General features: G+C 33.8%; 1 protein-coding gene across 4 annotated transcripts in view; it reads right to left on the reverse strand.

Moving 5' to 3' along the window:
* Window positions 1-24396, reverse strand: part of RFX3 (regulatory factor X3) — a 315033-nt gene that overhangs the window by 38591 nt on the left and 252046 nt on the right. For all 4 annotated transcript variants that reach the window (XM_003273871.3, XM_030798998.1, XM_030798486.1 and 1 more), the window contains 7 exons: window positions 21574-21695; window positions 19737-19849; window positions 15278-15393; window positions 14646-14800; window positions 10449-10546; window positions 7202-7351; window positions 1300-1508 (listed from right to left, as the gene is read on the reverse strand). In XM_003273871.3, coding sequence (XP_003273919.1) covers window positions 1300-1508; window positions 7202-7351; window positions 10449-10546; window positions 14646-14800; window positions 15278-15393; window positions 19737-19849; window positions 21574-21695 — 963 coding nt within the window. The remainder of the gene's footprint in view (window positions 1-1299; window positions 1509-7201; window positions 7352-10448; window positions 10547-14645; window positions 14801-15277; window positions 15394-19736; window positions 19850-21573; window positions 21696-24396) is intronic.

Here is a 24396-nt window from a genome sequence, read left to right on the forward strand (position 1 = left end):
GCCCGGCCATAAATGCTGTTTTTAATCTTTGTGGCGGAGTGGTCAACAGCTCATCCCATCATTTGATACATGTCATGTAATCAGAAAGCCCTTTCCTTCTGGGTGCTTCTATGTCTACAAAAATACACGTTTCTTATCTATATTATTTTAGTCAAAAAGTGATTTATATTATTAATAAGCTATGTTACTGTCTACTAGATTACTGGCGATCATTAGAATCACCAGGAGAGCTTTGTGAAAAAAAAATCCTGATTATCCTCATTCCTAATCGCTCTCTCTTTTTTTTTTTTTTTTGAGACGGAGTCTCGCTCTGTCGCCTAGGCTGGAGTGCAGTGGCACGATCTCGGCTCACTGCAAGCTCTGCCTTCTGGGTTCACGCCATTCTCCTGCCTTAGCCTCCCGAGTAGCTGGGACTACAGGCGACTGCCACCATGCCCCGCTAATTTTGTTTTTGTATTTTTAGTAGAGACAGGGTTTCACCATGTTAGCCAGGATGGTCTCGATCTCCTGACCTCGTGATCCACCCGCTTCAGTCTCCCAAAGTGCTGGGATTACAGGCATGAGCCACCGTGCCCAGCCACTAATCACTATCTCTTAACAACCAAGATTTTGATTTAGTAGGTCTTGGGAGGCACCTAGGATTTGTTTCTTTTTTTTTTTTTTACATTAATTCTGATGTGCAGCCAGGTTTGAAAACAGTTATAATTGATAAAATTAAGAAGTTAAATAGATAGTTCTGGGTATGCATCAGAATCAACTGAAGTACTTTTTAAAACATAAATTGCTGGGCCTTACCTCTACAGGTTCTGATATAGGTAGATTTGGAGGAGGTGCTAAGAATTTGCATTTCTAATATGTTTCCAATTGATAGTGATGCTACTGGTTTAGGGACCACATTCTGAACATCACTAAACAGAGAACAAAAAGGAGACTAGTGTTAGGCCTCAAGAAAGAAGCCTAAATAATGTATGTTGCAAGAGGGAGGACAGTAGCCCTTTTCCGATTATTGCTGAACACATTATGTAGACTGGAATCTCAGATGTTCCCATCTGAGGACATCTAGGGCTCTGAGCAAGGGGCTTCTTTTCCTAGCAGAAAGTTTATTTCTCTAAGTTTCCTGGTACATTTCTATGATGTTGTAATCACTGAGTTGGGTTGAAGGTAGTTGTAACAGGGAGTTTCCACAAACTGAAGTCTTTATTCCTTTCTTTTCTTTTGTCACAGAAGCATACACACACACATATACACACATATTTGCAGAATATGAAGAAGAAGGCCTAGGAAAAACCTAGATGATACCTGTAGAAAGACCATTTTAGCAGAAATTGCCTGGCGGCTTTAGGAAAACTGGGTCTTCCTTCATAGGGTTTCAGTGCTTGCATCATCACATTGTCAAGCCACGCAGCCCACTGCTCCAGGGTGCTCTGCTGCTGAAGAGTCATCTTGAAGTCTGTTTCTAGTCTCTGAACCATGTTGTCATCACACTGGCACACCCAGGAAGCCTGCTCCTGAGACAGTAACACAGAAAGCAAAGGAAAAGTTCAATTCAGCATCCTTTCATTGAACGCCAGTACACACACTAGATGCAAGAACAGAAAATTATAATAAAAGCTTCACACAGTTAAATGAATCCAGAAAATAAACGACTACTTGTCAATTGTTAGGGTAACACAATCTTGATCAGTTTTAAGGGATGAATATTTCTCGTTGCTCACTCTGGTACATAGGAAAGTGATGTCACATGTAAGTATCATTTGGTTTTTCTACATTAACTAGTCTGTGTAAAAGACTAAAATACATGATTACTTCAAAAAATAGAAGTCTGAACCTACAGTAGGCAGGGTCTTTCATTCTATTCAGCTTTCATACTGCTTTCAGAAGTTGTCTTTTTGTTCCCCATCAGATAAAACTTTAAAACCAATTTATTTGAGAAGATTTAGGGTAAGTCAGACAGATAAATAGATAAAATCGGCCAAAAGAGGTCCCCTCAAGATTAAAACAGAAACAAACACTGAATGGTACTAGGTAGAAGCATATGCTGCTATGAGTTTTATGGATTGGGAACCGAAATCTCAAGGCTATCAAGGCAAAGCTATGAATGCAAATTAATTCAGAGAAATGAAAACAACAATAACAACAACAACAAAAACTCTTGAGAAAATGTAGACATGCTTCCTGCCAAAAAATGTGATTATTGCAATTTTCCTTCTGGTTCTGGTTGGGAAATGTTTGGTAACAGCAATGAAAATAGGAACTTTTAAGGCTACTTTTCAGTGGTTGCCAGAAGTATTGTGATGTTTCCAGTGCTATGTTGTATTTTAAGATTAAAAAAACCTATTCGCTCAAGGCAAAACATAATTCTTTGGTAATGTAATATTTGACTGGGAATGAGAAGACATAGGTGTTAGGTCCTGAATAAACAAAACTAACCTTAAGCAATTAATGTGGGACTTAGTTTCCCTAAGCATAAAATTAAAGAAATGAAATTTACTGAAAAATTTTAAGCTGGGTTCATTGTGTCCAAATAATTTTGTCAAGATAGATTTCTTTGGAGAAGTGTCTGTGAGGCTCCTAATAAAACCTTGTGAATATATATGTATTTTTCTCAAAAGGGTGTCTATAGCTTTTTTTCTATATGCTCTCAAAAAACAAGTTCATTCAAATTAACAACTTCAACTGAATAAATCCATTATCTCCATCTTCTATTTCCAGTATCTCTCCTGATCGTACAGACTTTACCTATTCAAGGGACATTTCAACCTGGAGGCACTTCAAATGCAAAATGCCCCAAACTCAACTTATTTTATTTTCCCAGGGAAACCTAGTTTCTTCTATATCTCAGCTGATGATACTATTCACTGTCTTTTTTCCTCTTATCTAATTAATCATAAATCCATTCAGATGTTACCTTCTGAATACCACTTTTAAATATTTTAAGTGAAATATTTAAAAGCTGTAAGTAGAAAAAACTGTAAATACAAATAAGCAACAAAGGAACAAAACATTAAGAATACTTAAAATGGCAACAGTAAGAAATTACAGCATATTGATGTATGTACCTTTCAAACTTTTCACATGCATATATAAATAATTTATGCATATATTATCATATATACATACACTATATTATTCATGCATACATTTATATTTTAAATATATATTTGTATTATAAAATACTCATATATTTATACATACATTTTATACTATTACATGCTTACACATACTTAAATGTTTAAAATAAAAGAGGACCATATTATATTTTCTATTAGATATTCTGCTTAGTTTCACTTAGAAATATTTAATAACCATCTTTCCAAGTAGGCAAATTAGACCTATCTTCATTGCCCACTGAATGAATTTGTTTTATTGCATAATATAATATTATTTATATAACCAATCCCACATAGTTAGACATTTGTTTGTTCCAACATTTTAGTATTACAAATAAAGCTGAAATTAGCAGGATAGGTTTTTTTGTTTGTTTGCACATTGATAATTGGAAGGAGAAACTTACCAGTATCCATGAAGGAATTTAATTTCATTTCTTACCATAAATTCAAACTCACTATTTACTTGGCAGTTAGTTTTTGCCAAGAAAAGATGATAATCTAAAATGTAACTTAGAGAAATAAAACCACAGCACATTATTCTGGCTTTTCAAACTACTTTATATTATACTTCATTTTACTACTCTCTAAAGTGAAAATATACTAACAATAGAGCACATTGTAAATATTCCCTTGTGAAACGAATGTAGATATTTCAAGTCTCTAATTGAAAAAGCTAAGGATATTTACAGATGTTCTTAACTTGGAAAAAAAATATATCCAAAATGAAAAGTAGTCAGGAGCTTCAAAATCATAATGCCTTTTAAATACAGAAACCCAAGTATATGCAATAGCTAAGTTATCAGGTCAGCCCACCGAAAGCTATTTAGCCCATAAGGTAGATTTCAAAAACCACCATTCACACAAAAATTAGAGAATTATGCCATTGTAATACTATCAATTAAATGAAACAGGAAACCAATTATACTGCAATAGAAAAATTATCTTAAATGCATAAAGAAAAGAAAATTTAATTAGAGGAGAACAAAGTAGTGAAAAGTGATATATGGATATCCTGAAAGGAACTTTTTAGCACTTTCAAGCTCTTAGTGTATTACAATATTGACACACATGTAATTTCATTGTTTTAAAAAGAAGTCTCCTTATTACAAGAGCATCATTCTGACATTGTCAGATTATTGAGGTTCATGTTATAGGAGTTGGGACGACTTACAAATGAACTGGAGATGGGGATAAAGGTAAAATGGGAGGCAAGGGACTCTGGGAAAATCTGGCGAAACTAGGAAAAGAAAAGAAATAAGGGTGTTAAAGAGGAAAAGTGCTACCTTGAGAAAGAGATTACTCATTAAAATGTACAGAGCTGTGAAAAGTAAAATGTAGGGGGAAATGAAGGGCTCACTACTGTGTCATGGTACTCTGAAGAAAGGAAGAAGGTTTTGGAGGGCAGATGCCGAATCATATGGGTTTCAGCAGTAATGAATATCATGGTGGATCCAGAAAAACATGATACTCAAAAATAGAGGAAAAGAAAGGGTATTCTTAAAGTTGGCAGGTAGAGGATAAGTCGTACAGTAGACATACCACTGATCATTATTCTCAAGGTTAATGCTTATAACCAGGGAAGAACTCATTTGTAGAAATACTTCATTGGAATGCAGATACACAAATATATATATGTATTTATACATATAATAATGCTAACAGAACACTGAAAAACTTTTTCAGATATTATTATAAACAATTCTTTAAAATGTTTTCTGTTACTGAGTTTAAATTACTTTCTGGAACTAGAAGCTGCCTTCTTCAACTTTTCTTAAGGGACTTTTAAACATATCTTTTCTGAAAAAAGATTTGAAATAAATATTACAGTATGGATATTAAGGCAATATAAACTTTTAATACTCTTGCTTATTCAGTTAATATATCCCACTGAAATATGTAAAGTAAACGGTTTTGTAAAGCTGAGAAACTCTGTTCTTGTAAAGATTATGTACTTGTATGTGTGTGTGTGTTTTTGTAGAGGGATAGATATTTTTTAAAATTTCATATATATAGTTTTAAATTAGATATAAATAGATATAAATATCTAATATAAAATATTAGATAGATATAGATATCCCTCTCTATATACATATATATCTCAGAAGTTTGAACCCAGTCCATGAAAGTCACAATGAACAACTAATTTTTATCATACTCTAAAATGGATCAAGCCCAAATGTTAATTTTTGGTATATTTTAAACGACAAAAGTAGGCAAGAAGTAGAAATTAAAATTTCTAGAAAATAAAATAATTACTAATTAGCTTATTTTTAAAACAACAGTAATGTTTTTTAACAGCTTTATTGAAATGTAATTCACATATTATACAATTCATTCATCTAAAGAATATCGTTCAAAGGCTTCTTTTAGTATATTCACAAAGTTGTACATCACTCACTGCAATCAATTTTAGACCTTTTTCATTTTTCTAAAAATAAACCCCATGACTCTTATTTGTTACCTCCCAGTCTTCTCAATCCCCCAGCCCTAGGTAACTACCAATCTACCTTCTGTCTGTATAGATATATCTATTCTGGAATTTCATACGAATGGAATCATGCAACGTGTGATCCTTTATACCTGGCTTCTTTCACTTAGTATCATGTTTCCAAGGTTCATCTATACTGCAGAATGAATCAGAACTTCGTTTCTTTTTATTGCCCAATAATATTCCATTGTATGGATAGATCACATTTTATCTATTAATCAGTTGACGGACATTTGGGTTGTTTCTGCTTTTATGTGGTTGATATAAATAGTGCTGCTATGAACCTCTATGTATAAGTTTTGTGTGGACATGATTTCATTCCTCTTGGGTATACCACAAGGAGTTGAACTGCTGAGTCATACGGTAACGCTATGTTTATCTTTTTGACAAACTGCCACACTGTTTTCCAAAGTGGCTACAGCATTTTATATTCTGACCAGCAGTGTATGAGGTTCCAATTTTTTCACATCCTCACCAATAGGGTATGTTATTACATGTCTTTTTGCTTAGACCCATTTTAGAGTATATGAAATGGTACCTCGCTGTGGTTTTGACTTGTATTTCCCTGGTGGCTAATGACATTGAGCATCTTTTAATGTGATTATTGGCCATTTGTATGTTTTCTTTGGGGAAATGTCTACTTAGATGTTTGTCCATATTTAATCAGGTTTTCTTTTATTACTGGGTTATAATGGTTCTTTATATATTCCATAAACAAGTCCTTTATCAGATACATGATTTGCAAAAATCTTCTCACATTCTGTGGTTTGCCATTTCACATTCTTGATGGTCTCTTTGGAAACCACAAAGTTTTAAATTTTGATTATGCACAGTTTATGTATTTTTCCTCTTGTTGCTTATGCTTTTGGTGGGCAATGATATTGTTTTTATTTGGTGACATTTAGATTCATTACTTTAGATTCAAGAATAAAGTATTTACTGATATTGAAATTCTATAATAATGTTGCTAACTTAGCTTTTAAAGTGTACTTTAAAGTACAAGTGGGTAATGTGATCACAAGGCTAAAAAATATTTTTTCATTTGAACTATCACAATAGCCAAACTTATTGCATATAATTCTTTTCAAGTGAATAAATATTTACTAGGCAGCTATAATAAATCCTGAAATAGAATTGTTCTTAGTTCTTTCAAGGACTGGCAACAAAATAGAAATATCTCTGCATGTCATGGTACAAATTATTAAATATATAAACAATAATCTAAGATAGGTGTTATAAGGTGGGGAAAGTGAAACCTACAGTAGTTAAGTAACTTGCCCAAGATCCCACAGCTAGTATATGAGAGAGTTTAATTTCTTGCCTAATTTCAATGACTGTGACCTTTATTACTCTACTAACTCTTCAGCAAATGCTGGTGATATATTATGTTGCCTTTTAGGACTGTAAATGTGAGTTTACTTTAACCACAAACATGGGAGCATTATAGCTGTATCTGGGTCAAACTCCTCTCTTTCGGGATACTGTGAATATAGACGCTGCCGTATATAGATGAGACTTTGAAAAGAAATTTGATGATTCTAATTAAGAAGAACAAATTGGATCTCTTTCCTTAAGAGACATACTTTGCAAGGAAATAGAGTACCTGGACATTGGCAAAGTCGACACGGTTGAGGTCATTAAGCATCTGGTTGATTTGGGAAGTGTTCTGAAGCACTGCACGAGCTGCCTGGGCCAGGTGATTGAGCGACGTGTATCTTCGCAGAGTCTGGGCAAAGGCACTTACAGCGGCAACCTGTAAAGCAATCCAATTAAGTTGGGATTCTGTTTTCTCCAGTAAAAGAAACCACTGCAATTTTCAAATCATTTTTCCCTTGACAAATTTTAAATGCTTGCCTCTGACACGTATTTAAAATTCATTTGGTGAGAGAGTTTACTTGTAAATTATAGCATTTAAATCTCTAAACCAAGTATTATTTTCTTTTTGAGTAGGTTGAGGTCAAGACTAAAACAAACTCCCACATTCTTTGACATCTGAGTGTAGCATTAATTAAACCAGTCTTGCAAGTAACTACTCATCCACAGTAAGATATGACTTTGAGTAGGGAAGCAGGAAAAATGTTGGTTTTCTTTTCTTTTCTTACTGTTCTTTGGACAGTCAAGTAAAAACTAGGCAAATTTTAAAAGTAGGGATGTACAGTTTGCCTTTTCAAATAAGAGATCTGGACATTTCTACTCTTTAAATTATATTTAAAAATGCATGTCAGGGCATTACCATTCAGATTTATTCTTACTACCTTTATTTTCTAGAAACGAGTAATTTTGAGATTATCAGAGGCAACCAACGAGAATAACCTTTTTTCAGAATTAGGGTTTCTTTAAAAGGGCTATGCGGGAAATTTCTATTTGCCTCTCAAAACCTACTTTCCATTTTTCTTCATCTTGTTCCGTGCCCAGGAAGATTGATCTGAATGGACCACATTAACCTCCCCTTTTGTTCTCTGGCTTCCACCTGGGTTTGACCAACAACAGTCACTGGCAGGAGATGGAAGGATGGGAAGAAAGAGTGGTTACCAGGGTACTTATTCACTACAACCTCTGCTTGCTGCCTGTTAGAGTGGAAGCTGCTTTCCTTTTCTAATGTTACCACAGTCCTGAGGGAAAGAGTGGATTTCCTAATGCCATAGCTTTCACCTCTCACCCCTTCATTCCTAGGGATGGTTAGGATTCCCACTATTGCTAGCCCTGGGATGCTTTACTATTCCTCTTTGGTTTTTTCAACTTTGTTCATATCTTTGGAAATAAACTCTTCTTAAACTCTCTCAGTTTATCCCCACCTTTGGATGCACGATTTGTTTCCTGTTCAGACCCTGAATGACGCAGTTTATTTTGAAAGACAGCAAAGAAAATGCAAAAAGTCTACATAAAATCTAAATCTCATAATCTCATGGAAATTCGTTATGTGCACAATATAGATCTAATGATTTTAATCTTTTAAAAATATATGTTAAAAATGGACATATTTACAGGAATGTATAGTATTGCACTCAATCACTATATGGGTATATAAGGTACGAGTAGTTGAATGATCAATTGGGAGTGGTAGAGGGTGTTCACAGGGAACAGGATGCTCTATCTTGACATGAGATGTTTGAGGACTATTTGGAACTTGGGGGGAAACTCATACATCCTCAAAAAAGAATCTTATTCCATTTTTGTGGTTTACATTAATCCAGTATATACCATGTGCCAGGCTTTGGGTTAAGTGCCTTACATATATTACCTTATTCAAGTCTCATAACTATCTTATTAGACATATATTATGATTTAAAGAAGTAGCTTGCTCAAGGTTGCAAAGAAACTTCATTACTGATGGGAATTGACCTGGGCATTTTGATTCCAAAAGCCACAGTAGTTGGAATGCTGTTTCCTCTGTCAGGGTAAATTGTCTCTGTTAATTGAATGTGGAGAGGAAAAGAGACTGCATATTAGTGAAACCAGAAGAACAGACGGCACCCTCTACTGTGGTGAATCATTCAAGCAAACTCTGGAGGTCAATGAGATGGCCAATGTTGCAATTGGATTGTTACCACATTCACTTTGACAACACTGGGAAGGGAAGCGCTTTTAGCTGTTTGAGGTATTGTTACAAATGTGACTGACTGAAAGTTGAAAAGGATTCCTTGATCATAATCAAAGACCACCTTCTTTTTTGCACACCTCAATATGGTATACAACAGCAGTGCCAAAGAGAACTCTCTGCAATGATGGACAAGCTCTACATATATGCTGCCTAACATGGTAGCCAGCAGCCAGAGGAGGTTACTGAGCACTCAAAATGTAGCGAGTGTGACTGAGGAGCTAAATTTTTCATTTCACTTAATTTAAAATTCTAATTTAAATAGCCACACGAGGCTGGCCCTACTGGATAGCCACGTGTGGCTGGCCCTACTGTGACAGCACAGTTCTAGAGGAACAATCTAATATGGGCACATCAATGAAATGTTGCCTTCTATATGTTTTAGAGAGAGAAAGTTTTATTGCAAACTTTAAGCCCAAGCAAACGAACTGGAGGCTACTTATGTTCCCACAGAGGTTTATCAGCTAAAATAACTTCAATTGATCAACTCTACCCCCAGATTCAAAGGCAAAGTATATTGCTGGAGTCTGATAGTAAATACAGTCATTGATAAGAAGTCACAAATGCGATTTCTGGTACCAAAATTTAAATAAAATTTAGAATTAGTCCAATCTTGCTATGAGGATATGTTCATAGATTAACTGAAAGCAACATGGCTAGTAGGAGACAAAGTAGAGACTAAAATTTATATCTCTAGCTAAATAATCCACATTCCTGAGATATATTGATTAATTATGAGTTAATTGTTCACTTTATTCACAAAAGCATTCTCCAGTGTTTAGAAAAACACCAAAACATCCTGAAAAAGCAAAACAATATAATTTCTACGAACTTTTCAGGATATGATAAGTACAGTAGGAAATTTTAGAAATAGAAAATTCCTTCAAATGAAAACTATTTGAATATTCTAGGTTATCGTTTTAATATTTGAAATTAAACATTTATAGTTTATATCTTTGTTACATATATAATTTAGAATATATATACCTAATATACTATTTACAAAGAGCTTGTAAATGCACCACACTTAAAATGCTTCCCTATTCTCTTTGAAAGGAACATTGTCAAACATCTCTTGTGCAAGTTCTTTATTACATGGTTATAAAATACAAATATAAAAATCAGTTTTAAAAGATGAGGTATGTTATAACCTCAACATTTTACATAATACCATTTGATAGGATAGATGTAAAGTTCACAGTTCAGAATAGTTTCCTAAACACAAAAGAAAAAGCAAGGACATAAAGTATACCTTGGTTTGTATCATTCTCTGTGGAATATTGTTCATGGCATTGGAAAGCCAACCTTCAAGGCTTTTTGCAAAATTTCGAATGGCTTGGGTCAAGGCACCTAAGCATTAAAGAATAAAAGCAGAATAAAAAAAGTAGGAAAGAATATTAATTTTTGTGCTAGAATAAAAGAAAACGCTCATACACAATATCTGATACAGCACAGAACTCATATTGTCTTCATTGATGAAACTTTATTTAACATTATTCCTAACTTTTTAAAGCATCCAAGAATTATATTTTGGGCTTTTTCTTTTAAAGTTATTTTGTTCCCAAATACTTATGACACTTTTTTGGGAAAAAAAAGGATTCAAACATTTTTGCTTACAGCAACATATACCAGTTGTGAATATACTTAAAGAATTTTCTTGCTTGGAAAAAACCACTCCTTTCATTAACAGTTTTGTGCTAAAGGCTATGTATTTTCTTTAAAATTCTTCATCTTGTTATTTCAAGCTCTTAATCTATTTTCATTTCTTTTATTGAAAAGAAAAATAATGCAAAGCTTTCTCTGTTTCTCTATGCATCTATTTACTTAGAATCAGTGAATTAGAATAATTCTCTTCCTTGTTGAAAAGGTAAAAATTAAAATTTTTTCTGTATTGAAATTGTTGGGCAATTATTTTCCACTTCATTTGGCAGGTAGAGATAAAAGATCAGTATGATAAAATTGCTGTTCGGAAACCCATATTCTTAAGATATTCCTAAAATAGCTCATTCTGTATCCTTGACATATCTGTTAAAACCTGAAATAGGGATCGGTCCCATGACAGAAGATTTTATGGTGGTCATAAAATAATGAGAAGCATCTTCAGTTATCAGTGATGACTATGACTATTTCATAAGAAAAAATGTGCTTACTGAGATTGCTATATAGTAGGAGAGAGAATACTTTTCTTGTTCAACAAGTAATTCAGTTAATAGTATTTTACTTCCTCTGTGCCCAAGGCTCCATAGTAGTATAGAGGAAAATTATAGATATTTAATAGATAAGTGCCTGAAGCACCCACAACATAAAAGTAATCTTTGTAGGTTCTCTATAATGGGGTAGGTATCAAAATATGCTACTATAAGAAACATGGTTATATTTTGGGCCGAGGTCCCCAGGAATATTAATGTTACTGATGGGCTTAAATTCCTTGGTTTTTCTTTCTGTGCTCAAATGAGTCTGACATGATTCTCTATGCTTCTGTTAAAACCAGGTTTTATAAATAATTTCACTTACTCAAGTTATTTGCAAACAATATAAATTTTCCTATTCCAATAATAAAGACAACTAAATTTGTTTTTAAGAGATTTGTTTAACTGTTCAAAACTGGAGAGACGAGATTGGAATGGGCTAAATTTTGGTTAGGAAAAACACTCAAGCAGCGCAGATCCTTAATCATGAGGATCATCTACTGGAAACACTGAATTGGAAATTTCTTGAGAACTAATCTTTTGAAACCTTCAAAGCTTCCCACGTTAGCCAAAAAAAGAAAAAGGAAAGAAAAATATTTTTCTGTTGTATTATGTGCTAGAACCATGGAGGGCAGGCATGAATGGAAATGAAAAAGAGTGAAAAAAATTAATAATCCCTTTTGAAACAGTAAAATTTTGTTCAAGGTTCATTTTGGCAAACTGCATTTTCTATTTTTCCTACAATTAGTGTACAATAATTATTTAAACTGAAAAATAACCCCCAAATCTATAAATGTTACTTTAAAAATATTTATTATGGGCCTTGTTTTATCTAGATAAATTTAATGCAAGGGCGATTAGGTAAGAAAAGATATATTTTGCATTTTAAATAATTGTGAATTTTTACTTTTTCTACTAAATGATATTCCCGGCAACCTCTGGTTATACTTGTAATTGTACATTTAAGTGTTACCCATTGAGTGCTCATACAATTAATGTTTTTTTCATTTTCAGATAAATGTATTTTAGAATATAGTAGCTTCAAGCTGACATTAAATTAGTGTGATGTGCAGACTTTTTTTAGCTAAAAAAAGAAGTCCCATCTGGACAGAAAATGGTAGAGTGAAGTGCTAGTAGCCAGGGAAATACAATTTTTAAAAATAAAATTAAGTTTGCTGTCTCTATAGGGATTCATGTATGTACAAAATTGTGCAGATTGACTCTGACAACTTTCAAAGCCTCATGAATGGATAGTTTGGAATTTAAATTCTATTCCAAAGCTGACTTGTCTCAACCTGCTCAAGATTAATATTAAAATGCATACAACCAGAAGACAGCTATCTAAATTGTATTTTAAGCTTTGTTACACCTCATTGTAGAATGGGAATTAAATTTCCAAATTTCCTTGGTAGGGTGGTATATCAATGCATCTTATAATTTCAGAGAGACTATAAAACTATTCGGGTGTCTGCTTAATGTAGAGACAAGCTATTTGACAGAATAAACTGGTTTTCAAATCAAAATTTGCAAAAGACAAAGGTCAGTGCATCGTGTACTTAAAATTATGGGCTTGAATTAAACTAAAATTGATACAAGATTTAAAATAGAGAACTGTTAAACTCACAAGTTAAAGTCTTATGGTGCTGTTATAGAAGCAAAAGATTTTAGAACTGTTTAGTGAATACTAATGTTGATTTGCCTCAAAAAAGAAAGTACTTGCTGACACCCCTTCTTTTATCTCATGAGAAAAATTTTATGTTGGTAGTAAGATGTCATAGGCTAATGAGCTACCCTATGCAACTTCTTATAAACATCTCTAGAGATTATCACTCAGAGCACAGGGAGCAAGAGAAAAACAAGGAAAATCTGATTGTGGAACATAAATCAGTAGAGAATTTAACTAGTGAAACTTTCTAAAACATCACTTTTAATCAACCTTTAACCAGGAAACTTGGTGTAGGTAGAGTAGAATATATTAGCAATTTACAAAATTGTGAGATAATGTCAGCTAATTTTTTTTTTTACTTATTCCTATATAAATTTATGTGTGTTAATATTATATGGAAATATGTTTAAGCTATATTTTAAGGTGGCCGGGAACATATTAAAGATCTCATACCTTCTACTGTTGTCTATTGTTATTTAGAAAAAAAGAAAGTATAAGCATACAAATGTTAATATCTTCCCCTTTTATTCTACTAAATTCCTATTTTCACATTTTCTAGAATAATTTAACACAAATCATCTTGTATACTTGAAGTACACAGCAGCCAATTTCACAAGCTATATGCTAGCTTTTACTTTATTAATGTCAATGTAGAGTAGAAACTGTCTCATTTCTTAAAAAGTTAAGGTCACTAGCGTGTACTCATATAGATATACGCATAAAATAGTTTCAGCTGCCTCTAACAGTATCTGTGGTAGCGTTTATATCCATACTTGAGAAAATAGCTTTGTTTGCTACAAAGTAGTTTAAAAAGCACCATCACTTAAAAAGGTAATCTAACCTATCTATGTAATTCCCATTTTCTTCATAGTGGGATTATAATGCCTGTGTAGTTACAAAGATTTTTCTCTCAAAATGCCAGTTAACTATTACTGTTAATGGAAACTGCATTTGTAGTTCTTAACATGATGTAGGTGACAAAATAGATGCTTTTATAATGGCATTCAACTTCAGTGGAAATCAAGATAGATTCACTTCAAATCAAAAGCAACCATGAAGGAGGTTGGCCTAGCAATTACAGATTTCCATAATTTTTGGCTTTATGAAGGAGACTGTGTCCTTGGGTAGAATAATTTTTACATGGTTGACTGGCATGCTAGTGTTCTTACATGTAGTTTACTGGGGCTGTTACATCTACAGGTTGGCTTTTTTATCAAAAAAAAAAAGAAAGAAAGAAGAAAGAAAGAAAGAAAGAAAGAAAGGAGAAAGAAAGAGAAAAAAAGGAAAGAGAAAGAAAGGAAAGGAAAGGAAAGGAAAGAAAAGAAAGAAAGAAAGAAAGAAAGAAAGAAAGAAAGAAAGAAAGAAAGAGAAAGAAAGAAAGAAAGAAAGAAAAGACTGAAAAATAGATCATCTTTTCCCTTTTACTACAGTTTTGCTCTAGGCTGCTTTCACGCAATATTCTGTGTTGCATGTTTTCTATCTGGCAAATCTAAATGAAATTAGAATCATTCCAGATTGCAATGTCACTTCTCAAAACTTCCTGGGTGGAATGTATGAGAACAAAAGCATCCGTACTCGTCTGCATTTAACTTACTAGGAATAGGTCTAAGGACGTCGGGGATGAGAATCTCCACCAAAGCCTGGTACATCCCATGGTCACAGTTACACATCCATTTCAGGATAGACTCATGTTTGCACAGAGTTATCAGCTTTGCTTTCGGAAGTCGACTTTCTATTTCACTCAGATTGCTGGTGTGAATAAATGTAGCAAATGAATAGATGGCAAATGAGGATAAAAAAGAAAATGGACTTTAAAAATAGTTTAAGTTTACCAAATATTACTGAGGTTAGAACTATACCACCATTGCACTGGTGCCATACAGCTAGCTATATATACAGAGAGAGATAGACAGATATATAAAAGACTCCCCCAGAGGTGTCTATGCACATTCTTATTTTCTGACGGTATGAAAGGCCGATATGACAGTAATTCCATAAGGATGAAATAACTACCACAGTCCCCCAAATCAATACACATGGGAGCTATATACACACACTGAAACCTCAAGAGAGCAGTTCGTGGTTTATTTCTAGGAAGGCCAAAACATCAGTCTATTCACTTGATGTCATCAGGTAAGGTTCACAACTGGTATACATATCTCTAATTTATTAGCTGTGACATCTACTCAGCCATGAAAATGAATTGGAAAAGATGTTGATTCTGACCTTGATTCAGTAATAGTAGTACCATCAGTTGGAGTAGAGGGAGAATAGCGCCAGAATGTTTGCCACAATTTTTCTATCAGGCTAAATTGAAGATTCACAACAACGTCCAATATTGCCTAAAAAACAAAATGGTACCAGTATTACCTTACAATATTACTTATGCGACTGTGTGAGGACAGTCTAATATGACAAGATTATATGTGGTCAAGTTCTCCCTTGGGGTCATAAGTTAACATGGTGAAATTACACTAAATTTTACCAAAGGAAGTGGAAGAAAAAAAAAAGAAACTACCTAGGAAGAAGATAAAGGGGGGAAAAATTCTTGGAAGATTAAGCAGGATAACATTCTTTTCATAATGTACTCATGCTACCCTCACTTCTACCTCTTTTTTCTTCCATTTTTCATTCTTGCTTTCCTTCCTCTCCATTTTCTTTCTTTCTTTCTTTCTTTCTTTCTTTCTTTCTTTCTTTCTTTCTTTCTTTCTTTCTTTCTTTCTTTTTCTTTCTTTCTTCTTTCTTTCTTTCTCTCTCTTTCTTTCTCTCTTTCTTTAATTCCTTTACCTACTGCTTCCTTCTGCCTCTATAGTTACTGTCACCCTACCTATTTTCAGACCTGGAAGGGTACAGAACATAGATTCAATTTACATCAGTCCTCTTTGGGCTAGGTAACCAGTGGCCATCAAAGCAGGTGGAAGTGAAGGGTATGGAGTTGCTTTTGTGTGGCAGATGGAGTTAGGGCTGAATTACCTTTGTCTAAGGCAGCTGACCACAGGTTCCACTGTGTTCCCAGCCAAAAAGAGGCTGGGGCAGAAACCATGGAGTCAGCAGGCCTTCAGTGGATACTGCCTCTCTGGCCATAGCACTCAACATTAAAGAGAATCCAGTCCTATCTCTGCATACCTCCTTTACAGAACAACCTTAAGACTATCTACTTTTCAAATCTCTGGGGCTTCACCTCCTCTTTCTCCTTTTTTATCTCCTAGAACTATTTCCCAGATGCATCAAAGATATTTTTTTACGGTGCTTAAATCTACCACTTTCCTTATTAACTGTCAACGATGATATTTAATTTTACCCTGCCACTGCAATTAGTTTGTAAATAAGCCTTCAGGTAAAAGCAGGCATAAAACTAAAGAATAACTTGTTAGTGCCAAGAACACATGATTTTGTGATTATTTTGGGCATTAAAAGACAGAAGTAGTCAGTATAATGTGAATGATGTCATCACCTTTGAGGCAAAGGTAAAACAGCCCCACAAAGATCTATAAAATCCATGGAAGATAAAAGAAGTCAGGGGACAATCTAGAGAGTCTATCAGAGTATTGTCGGCAAAAACAACAAACCGTAACTTCATATTTGTTGAGTCTGGGCCACCTGTATAGAGTTGGCCCTATGCATGATACACACAATAACCGATATGAAATATATTCTAAAAGTATAAAATGTTGCAAGTAGTTAAATATTGAAAATGAAGATAGGGAGACAAATTCATTAAGACAGTCCTCAGTAACAATAAAAATGCAAAATGCAAGCCCTGAAAATAAAGGGCACGTAGGTGTCCCTCATCCCAGCAAAGATCAAAATCTTCTCAAGCAGCAAAGTTTCTCAATTGCAGCTTAGGCACATTCCAAGAGACATCTCTAAAAGTGTGAAGCAACTATTAATACCTTATACATAATACCTTATATAGTTCTATATACAGGATTGCTGTAAGAACGCTTTTCTTTTAATCTACATTAAAATAAAAAAATGTTTCAGCAACTCGTATAAAAAGTTATACTTGCTCCTTACATAACAAACTAGTGATCCAAAAATATCTTCGATAAACAAATTGTGAGAATTCCCAGTAATAGGCAAAGTAGGTATATTAATCTTTCTTTAAAAATATGTACTGTAGGAAATGTGAAATATAATTAGGCAAGTAAAGAATTTCAGTGTATCTTAAATTCAGTATCTCTTCAAATTAAATAATCTCAAATAACTCTTTCGAAAAAGACATTCATATCAGCTTCATTTGAGGCAGTTTTACACATGAATAAAACATTTTATCATTTGTCCACCTACTTTCAAATATGTTCAAACTAAAATATATAGGCAAATATAAATTAAAATAATCCATATTCTACTGGCTTAGGGCAAATGACTATGGAACTAAATATGAGATTCAGGCAGCTGTATTTCAAAAGTTTTTCATATTTATTCAAAATGAATATTTATTAACAGGAAAAAATAATTAGAATTTTTCTTTTTTATATATGCAGCTCAGCCCTATGAGAGAGATGGTATGAACACTGGTAATTCTGAAATAAATGGGGATCATTCTGTGGACTGCCATTTTCCACACAGATTATAATAAACGTCCCTATTTCTTCATACAAAGTATATTTATTTTTGAAAATGATATGTTAATAAAAATCTTATAATTCAAAGACTATTTCAACCTTATTCAGGGGAGTTTGCCACTTAGAATAATCTTACTGTATGTTTTGTAGCAATGTAAATAATTATGCTCCAACTTACATTTTTAATAAATAGGAAAAATTTTTTAAAAATCCATTATAGGGTGGGCATGGTGGTTCATGCCTGTAATCCCAGCACTTTGGGAGGCTGAAGCAGGCGGATCACTTGAGGTCAGGAGTTCAAAACCAGCCTGGCCGACACAGTGAAACCCCATCTTTACTGAAAATACAAAAAGTTAGTGGGGTGTGGTGGTGCATGCCTGTAATCCCAGTTACTGGGGAGGCTGAGGCAGGAGAATTGCTTGAACCCAGGAGGCGGTGGTTGCAGTGAGATGAGATTGCACTACTGCACTCCAGCCTGGGTGACAGAGTGAGACTATGTCTCAAAAAAAAAAAAAAAAATCCATATAGGCTGGTTTCCTTAAAGCAAGATTCACTTGAACACACAGGAATGAGAAATTGTTTAGAGAATCTTTATACAAATCTTTATTGAAAAAGATGATAGATGTAGAAAGAAATATTTTTTTTCTATATACATAAGGAAAATCCAGAAATTCTCTAATATGGGTAAAAGCATAGTAGTCAAAGGAAAATGAATATTAAGTGCTTTCATCATTCCAAGAAATGTTGGGAACTGGTAGGGCACGTTGAAGAACACTCCCGGCACATGCTATGTTAATAAGGAGAGAACTCGCCCTCGGTTGTTAATAATTTAGTACCCTTGACAAGCACTCAGATTTGCTCTAGCAATTCTTATTTCTGGTGTGGGGGAAAATATCTGTTAATGCTATGAGCTAAGAACCTCTTACTGCATACTACATTGTCAGCAGTTAGGAGGACTGCCCAGGAAATCCAAAGGATTATCTTTTACTCCTAAGTGGATCACAAATATCCCTGGAATAAAGCTACTTAAATTCTAAATAGACTCTTCTTTCAAAAGGAGAAGCACTCAAGAAAACTCTTACTATAATCCATTATCCCCTTTTTGCCAGGTGAGCTGTGGTACATTAATATGCTGGCATGGAGAGAGCTCACCTCCTAGACAAGGAAGCAAATTCTGATGTGGGATACTCAGAATGAGAGTAGGAGCAGGGCTAGAAAACACCAAAAGGAACCCTAATTAACCACAAAAGTGAAACAAACAAAACTGGAGCCTTAATGATCCCTGGAAAGAACACCTAAGGTGCTTTATTAAACATTTTCAGAAATTATTTTAATAGAAATATACACTTATGATATGAAATTCAGAAGATAAAACAGGTCTGTTGAAAAGTTGAGTCTCTCCCCTCTAACTCCCAGTCACCCAGTTTCCTTCACAAAGGCAACCACCGTTAACATTTTCTTGTTCTTCCTCCTTCTGGATATATATATATATATACACATATATGCATATGAAGGAAAAGGAAGAAACATACATATATACACATACATACACACACATATGTTATTTTTCACTCAAGTAAAAATATGTATACATAATGTTTTACATTTGCTTTTTCCTTTAACTTTAAATCTTGAAGTTATCCATTTTAGTATGTTTATAAAGTTGCCTATTCTTTTGATGGCTGTATAGTATTCTACTCTAAAGATTGTATTAATACCATATTTTATTTATGCAGCTCCCTATTAGATAAAGAAATTATAACCAATCTTTTGCCTTAAAAATAATAATGCAACAAATGCCCTTGTACACTTCTCTTGTCACCCAGATATAAGTATTTTTGTAGGACAAATACCTAGAAGTGGAATTGCTACATTAAAGGATTCATATTAGGATAGGCTTAAGAAACAGAATAAAACTTATTCTCACTTTTCTGCATTCCTCATCTCTCCACTCTGAGACTAGAAAGAAGAAAAATGAATTTGTTAGTGCTAAAAGATATGCTCAAAAGAATTAGTGCTAAGTTCATCTGTCCTTTAGGAATAAGCTTGATTATTTTATATTAGCAAGTTGTCTGGCAAAACCTAGCAGTGTTCATACTGCATTTGAAAAGACTTACCTCACAGTGCTCTCTATAAAGACTCTGCAGTGACTTGATATCCTCAAAGGTAGTACCATCTGGCAGAGAAGAGATTTCAACTTCTCCAAACTCTGGAAGTGCTCGAGATGCATCTGTTACCATGACAACAGAACAGAAAAAAGCTATTGTGGATGGTGCCAATTACAGATTAATGAGGGAAAATTTAAGAAGACCAAAAAGAAAACAAATTTTAAAGGTCAGGGGTCCAGAGAGCAAGGACTTTTTATATTAATATTTTACAAGTAAAACTAAGCAACACCATCAGCACAAAATATAAAACTAAAGGGAACATTCGTAAGAATTTTCTAGAAACAAAATTTGCACTACAATTATACTGCAAATAGTATACTGCGTATCACAGAGTCTCTCAACACAAGGCCCCTATTAAAAGAAAAACATCTCGAGCTTGCTAGTACCTATTTTAGATATTTTTATTATGTTACTTAATTACATAAAAAAACTAGCTTAAAACTCGTTATGTTCTTAACTGTTATAGAGTCATAAACCTAAAGAGCTACAAAGCAGATACAAAGAAAACTACAAAAATAACATATAACTTAACAACACTAATTTGATGTGATGGATGATGCTCTTGTCCTGTAACTAAGTTATCTCTTGCAACAAGGATCAGTATTGACTGCTGCAGCACAGGATCTTTTGGGTCTGACAGATCCATGCCAACATGTGCTTTGTGGTGGCTGCTGCTCCTATTACTCTTCTAGGTACAAATGATTGTGAAACTTTCCTTCACACAGAATACAGGGACATGATCTACGCTTCCCTTGTGAGGGAGGCATAATTTACATAGTAAGTCTCTCTCTGTTCTTTTCTTATTAGTTCTGGACAATTAATGTAAGACATTTTGGTGCCTGTCTTATCATAAATCCAGGTACAAATATGGAAACTAAAATGGCAGAACAGTATTTAGTTCTAGTTTTCTAGGTAATCCAGAATATGCTTAGTTTTTAAGATGATAATAAAAGCAAAATCACAAAATAAAATTCTTGTTGAATGACCAAGGGTCCACAAGAACATAATCCTAGGACTTCAGTCTGAGAAACGCTGCCATGTTTTCAACTTCAGTAATGATTCCAACCTGAAAGTCTATTTTAGTTGTCTTTGTCAGAAAGTGCACATAGACACATATACACACACACAGACACATACACACAGTCACTCTCTGATACCTTCTACTTATCTTGACCTGTTATATGGAAAATAATGCATGTTCATCTCTAGAAGAGTTGTCAAATTAAAGTGCCACTTTTTTGCCCCTTTGGCTATGGCAAAAATATGCAAAATACGCAAGTTTTTCTTCCTAACTTTTTCAGTAACAAGAAACATGTATTCCATCTACACATTACAAAAATAGAAAGTACTGTGATTAATTTAAATGAATAAATTACTTTTAAAAAGTTTATAAATTTTTTTTTTCTAATCTGAGCCTGTGCATATATAACTTTATACATAGGAAATGAGAATTCTTTTTGGCACTTGAAGTTACTACTGAAAGTAAACAGCACAATTTTGATAACAAAAGCCGATTAATACAAATTCTGGAAAACAATTTCATAGCAATGAGTCTTTAATTCATACGCATAAAAGTCCTACATAGCTTGAGATTTTTAAAAATAAGCTCTAATAAACACGAAAGGCAGACATGAACTAGGACTGTTATACATATGATGTGCATAATTTTGGCACCAAAAAAAAATCTTTCTATGCCATTGACATCTATAATAGACATTGCACTTGGAGAAAAGACTAACTTTTCAAAATCCTAGTAGCAACTAATATGCATTACACCTTAACATACCCAAAAACTGTTGATGATGTTGGCTTTGGGCAATTACAGTTTGCTCAACAGATGTGCCTGTCTGTTGACCACTTCCTGTGAAACCATCTGCAACCCCATCCACTTTCTGCATAGGCTTGTACCTAAAAATATTAGATGGAAAAAAACAAATAAACCAAATTATTCCTTGCTTTTTTGTACTACCCGAAACTCCCAAAGCATTCAGTTTTATTCTATCTTCTTTAATGTCTCATGATAGTTGTAGGATTTTTTTTTTCCTTGATAGTCTCATAAAGGTAGAATGCAATATTTTTTTCAATTGTGAAAAGAAAAAAGGGGAGAAGGGGTGCATGAAGGGGACCCATTTTTGGAAATCCAGAAATTTACCCAGGAATGAAAGAATTATAAGGTATTTCTTTGGACAGCAGGAGCAAAGATGTCCATGATTAAGTCTTAATACACAGCTTGAAAGTAACTTTTAATGGCCAATGGATATATTGGAACTTTAATCTGAACAATGATCTAGGAGCTCAGGCCTGAGAAATGTTGATGAATGGCTTTCAATTAGTTAGTATCTCTAAAACACGATCAGCCTACAAATCTTATCATATTGTTTTTCATATCTCCTAGAACCTTTCGTGCATCTCAACACATTTATCTCCATGACACTTATCAACATCCTCAAATATAAAGGCCATAAGCATCATTTTGTAGCAAAATATATGCAAGAATCAATCTACAAACAGAGTTTATCAAATTAAAATAAAGAATCAAAGTCAGTTAAAGTTATGTGTCTTCAGGTCCTAGTCATACAAACTTATGTATTTTCCATACAGCTAAGATAGAAAAAAATGTGCTTCAGTGGCATGGGGAAGAAGGAAGATGTCTTGGAAAAGAAATACCATATACAAAAAACAAAAAAAACAAAACAAAAAAAAGCCTGGCCAAGTCTCCTAGGATGAGCAAAACAAAATAAGTACGCAGCAACTATAATTTCTTCTTTTTCTCTGATTCCACTTATTTTTCTTCATTTTAGAAATTTGGAAATAACAGAAAAGCATAAGAAAAAATTATAATCTACAATAAACTTACTATCTAGACATAACATTCACATTATGCTGTCTGGCCTCCCATTTTTTTCCCTATTTCTAATTATATTTACAAACAAAATAAACTAATATTCTCACCATCCAGACACTTGACCCCTACAATGATACTGTAATTCAACTGCATCATTAATATGAAGTTACTATGAATAACAATGCCCCTAATATGTGAACAGGACATACTCAGAGATGCCTGCATGCTGACAACAGATATGAAGTGACTGAACCTGGTAGAACATCATACAAACTAATACTCAGCTTGCCTTAGGAAATGAATCAATCTTGGATGTTATCAATTGCAACTCAGATCAATGAAAATTTCCAAATAATTGCCAAATCTCTCACAATGACATTTACATTTATTTCTTATGTGACAGCATCTTACAAACAACTATGAAAAACAAAAAATAAAGTCAGAGGGGGAAGAGATTGGAAATCAGTACAGCACTCTTCATCCTTATGAATATAATTTTAGTGATGACTCCCCATCACCAAAAAAACTGATTGCCGTTTTCTAATGAGAGAAAAGAACTCAGATCTAAACTTTTATTTAATAGAAACACCTTCTGGGAGGTACTTTTCAACTGGCGCCATATCCAAAGATAACAGAAGAGTTAGTGTTGTGATGTGCTGGATGCCTTGTTTATAAAAAATTGAACGTTTTTCTGATTTTTTTTCCTCCTTAAAGAATCATGTTTGAGAAGCAAAGAAACTTCATGAGGCAAGCACTTTGTGTACATGTACGGGAGAGCAGTTGCTAACCATTCTGTTGGAGCAGACTTGAATGATTTTAACCTTATTTCGTTCAGGAAAGTTTCTTGTCCTTATTGATTCATTCCAAGTTTCAATTGATTTTAGCTTCCCCTTTTCAGCTATGGAATTGTATCTCATTAATAAAATAGCCTAAAATTGTTTAACCATGATCCTTCATTTAAGTTAATGGAGTTTGGGATTCACAGAGCTTAAATAAAAGTGGTTAAAGGAATTTGAGTTATTAATATTTACCCTGGAGGAGGAAAAAATGAAAATAATTCCAATAGACTTCAATTACATTAAATTTTAATACAGGATTGTAAAGTTATTACGAGACTTTGCCCAGTTATGCTTTGTCACATTTCTTTGTCCTACACAGCATTTAACATACGACAGATGCTTAACAGGCACAAATACCAAGGGCAAATGGAATTTAACCATAAAAGAAAATGACTTATATTCTACTTAGACTGTAAGTTTTCAAAAGACAGATGTTACATCACAATCTAACTGCACACAATGCTTAGGAAGACTATAGCCTACAAGCAAAATTGTCTGCTTCCTTAGGAAGATGGAGACAGCTGTTAGTATTGCAAATGGAAGTTCCTAATGAAAGGAGAGATTATATTTTTAATAAGGAATCAAAATCATGATGCACTATAATTAACATATGATTATACTTGATGACACTGAGTGGGAAACACTAATTAGAGATAAACTACATTATGTGGGAGATGAAAAATGCATCAAGATCAACTTTTAGGGGAAAAAAGGAGGTAAGTTGGTAAATTCTGGAGGAACTATGCAGGTCAGTACTTAGGAAAAGATTTTATAATACATAGTAGAAATAAAGAAAAACACAGAAAATATATCAGAACTTGGAAATGAGTGTTTTCACTCTAACCACAAGAGTAAGGGTAGCAAGGTGAATAGTGGATTGAAAGATGGACAAAGATTGAGCAAGGACACACTATGTGCATTCATT

This window comes from Nomascus leucogenys, chromosome 1a (genome assembly GCF_006542625.1).
Source record: "Nomascus leucogenys isolate Asia chromosome 1a, Asia_NLE_v1, whole genome shotgun sequence".
NCBI lineage: Eukaryota > Metazoa > Chordata > Mammalia > Primates > Hylobatidae > Nomascus > Nomascus leucogenys.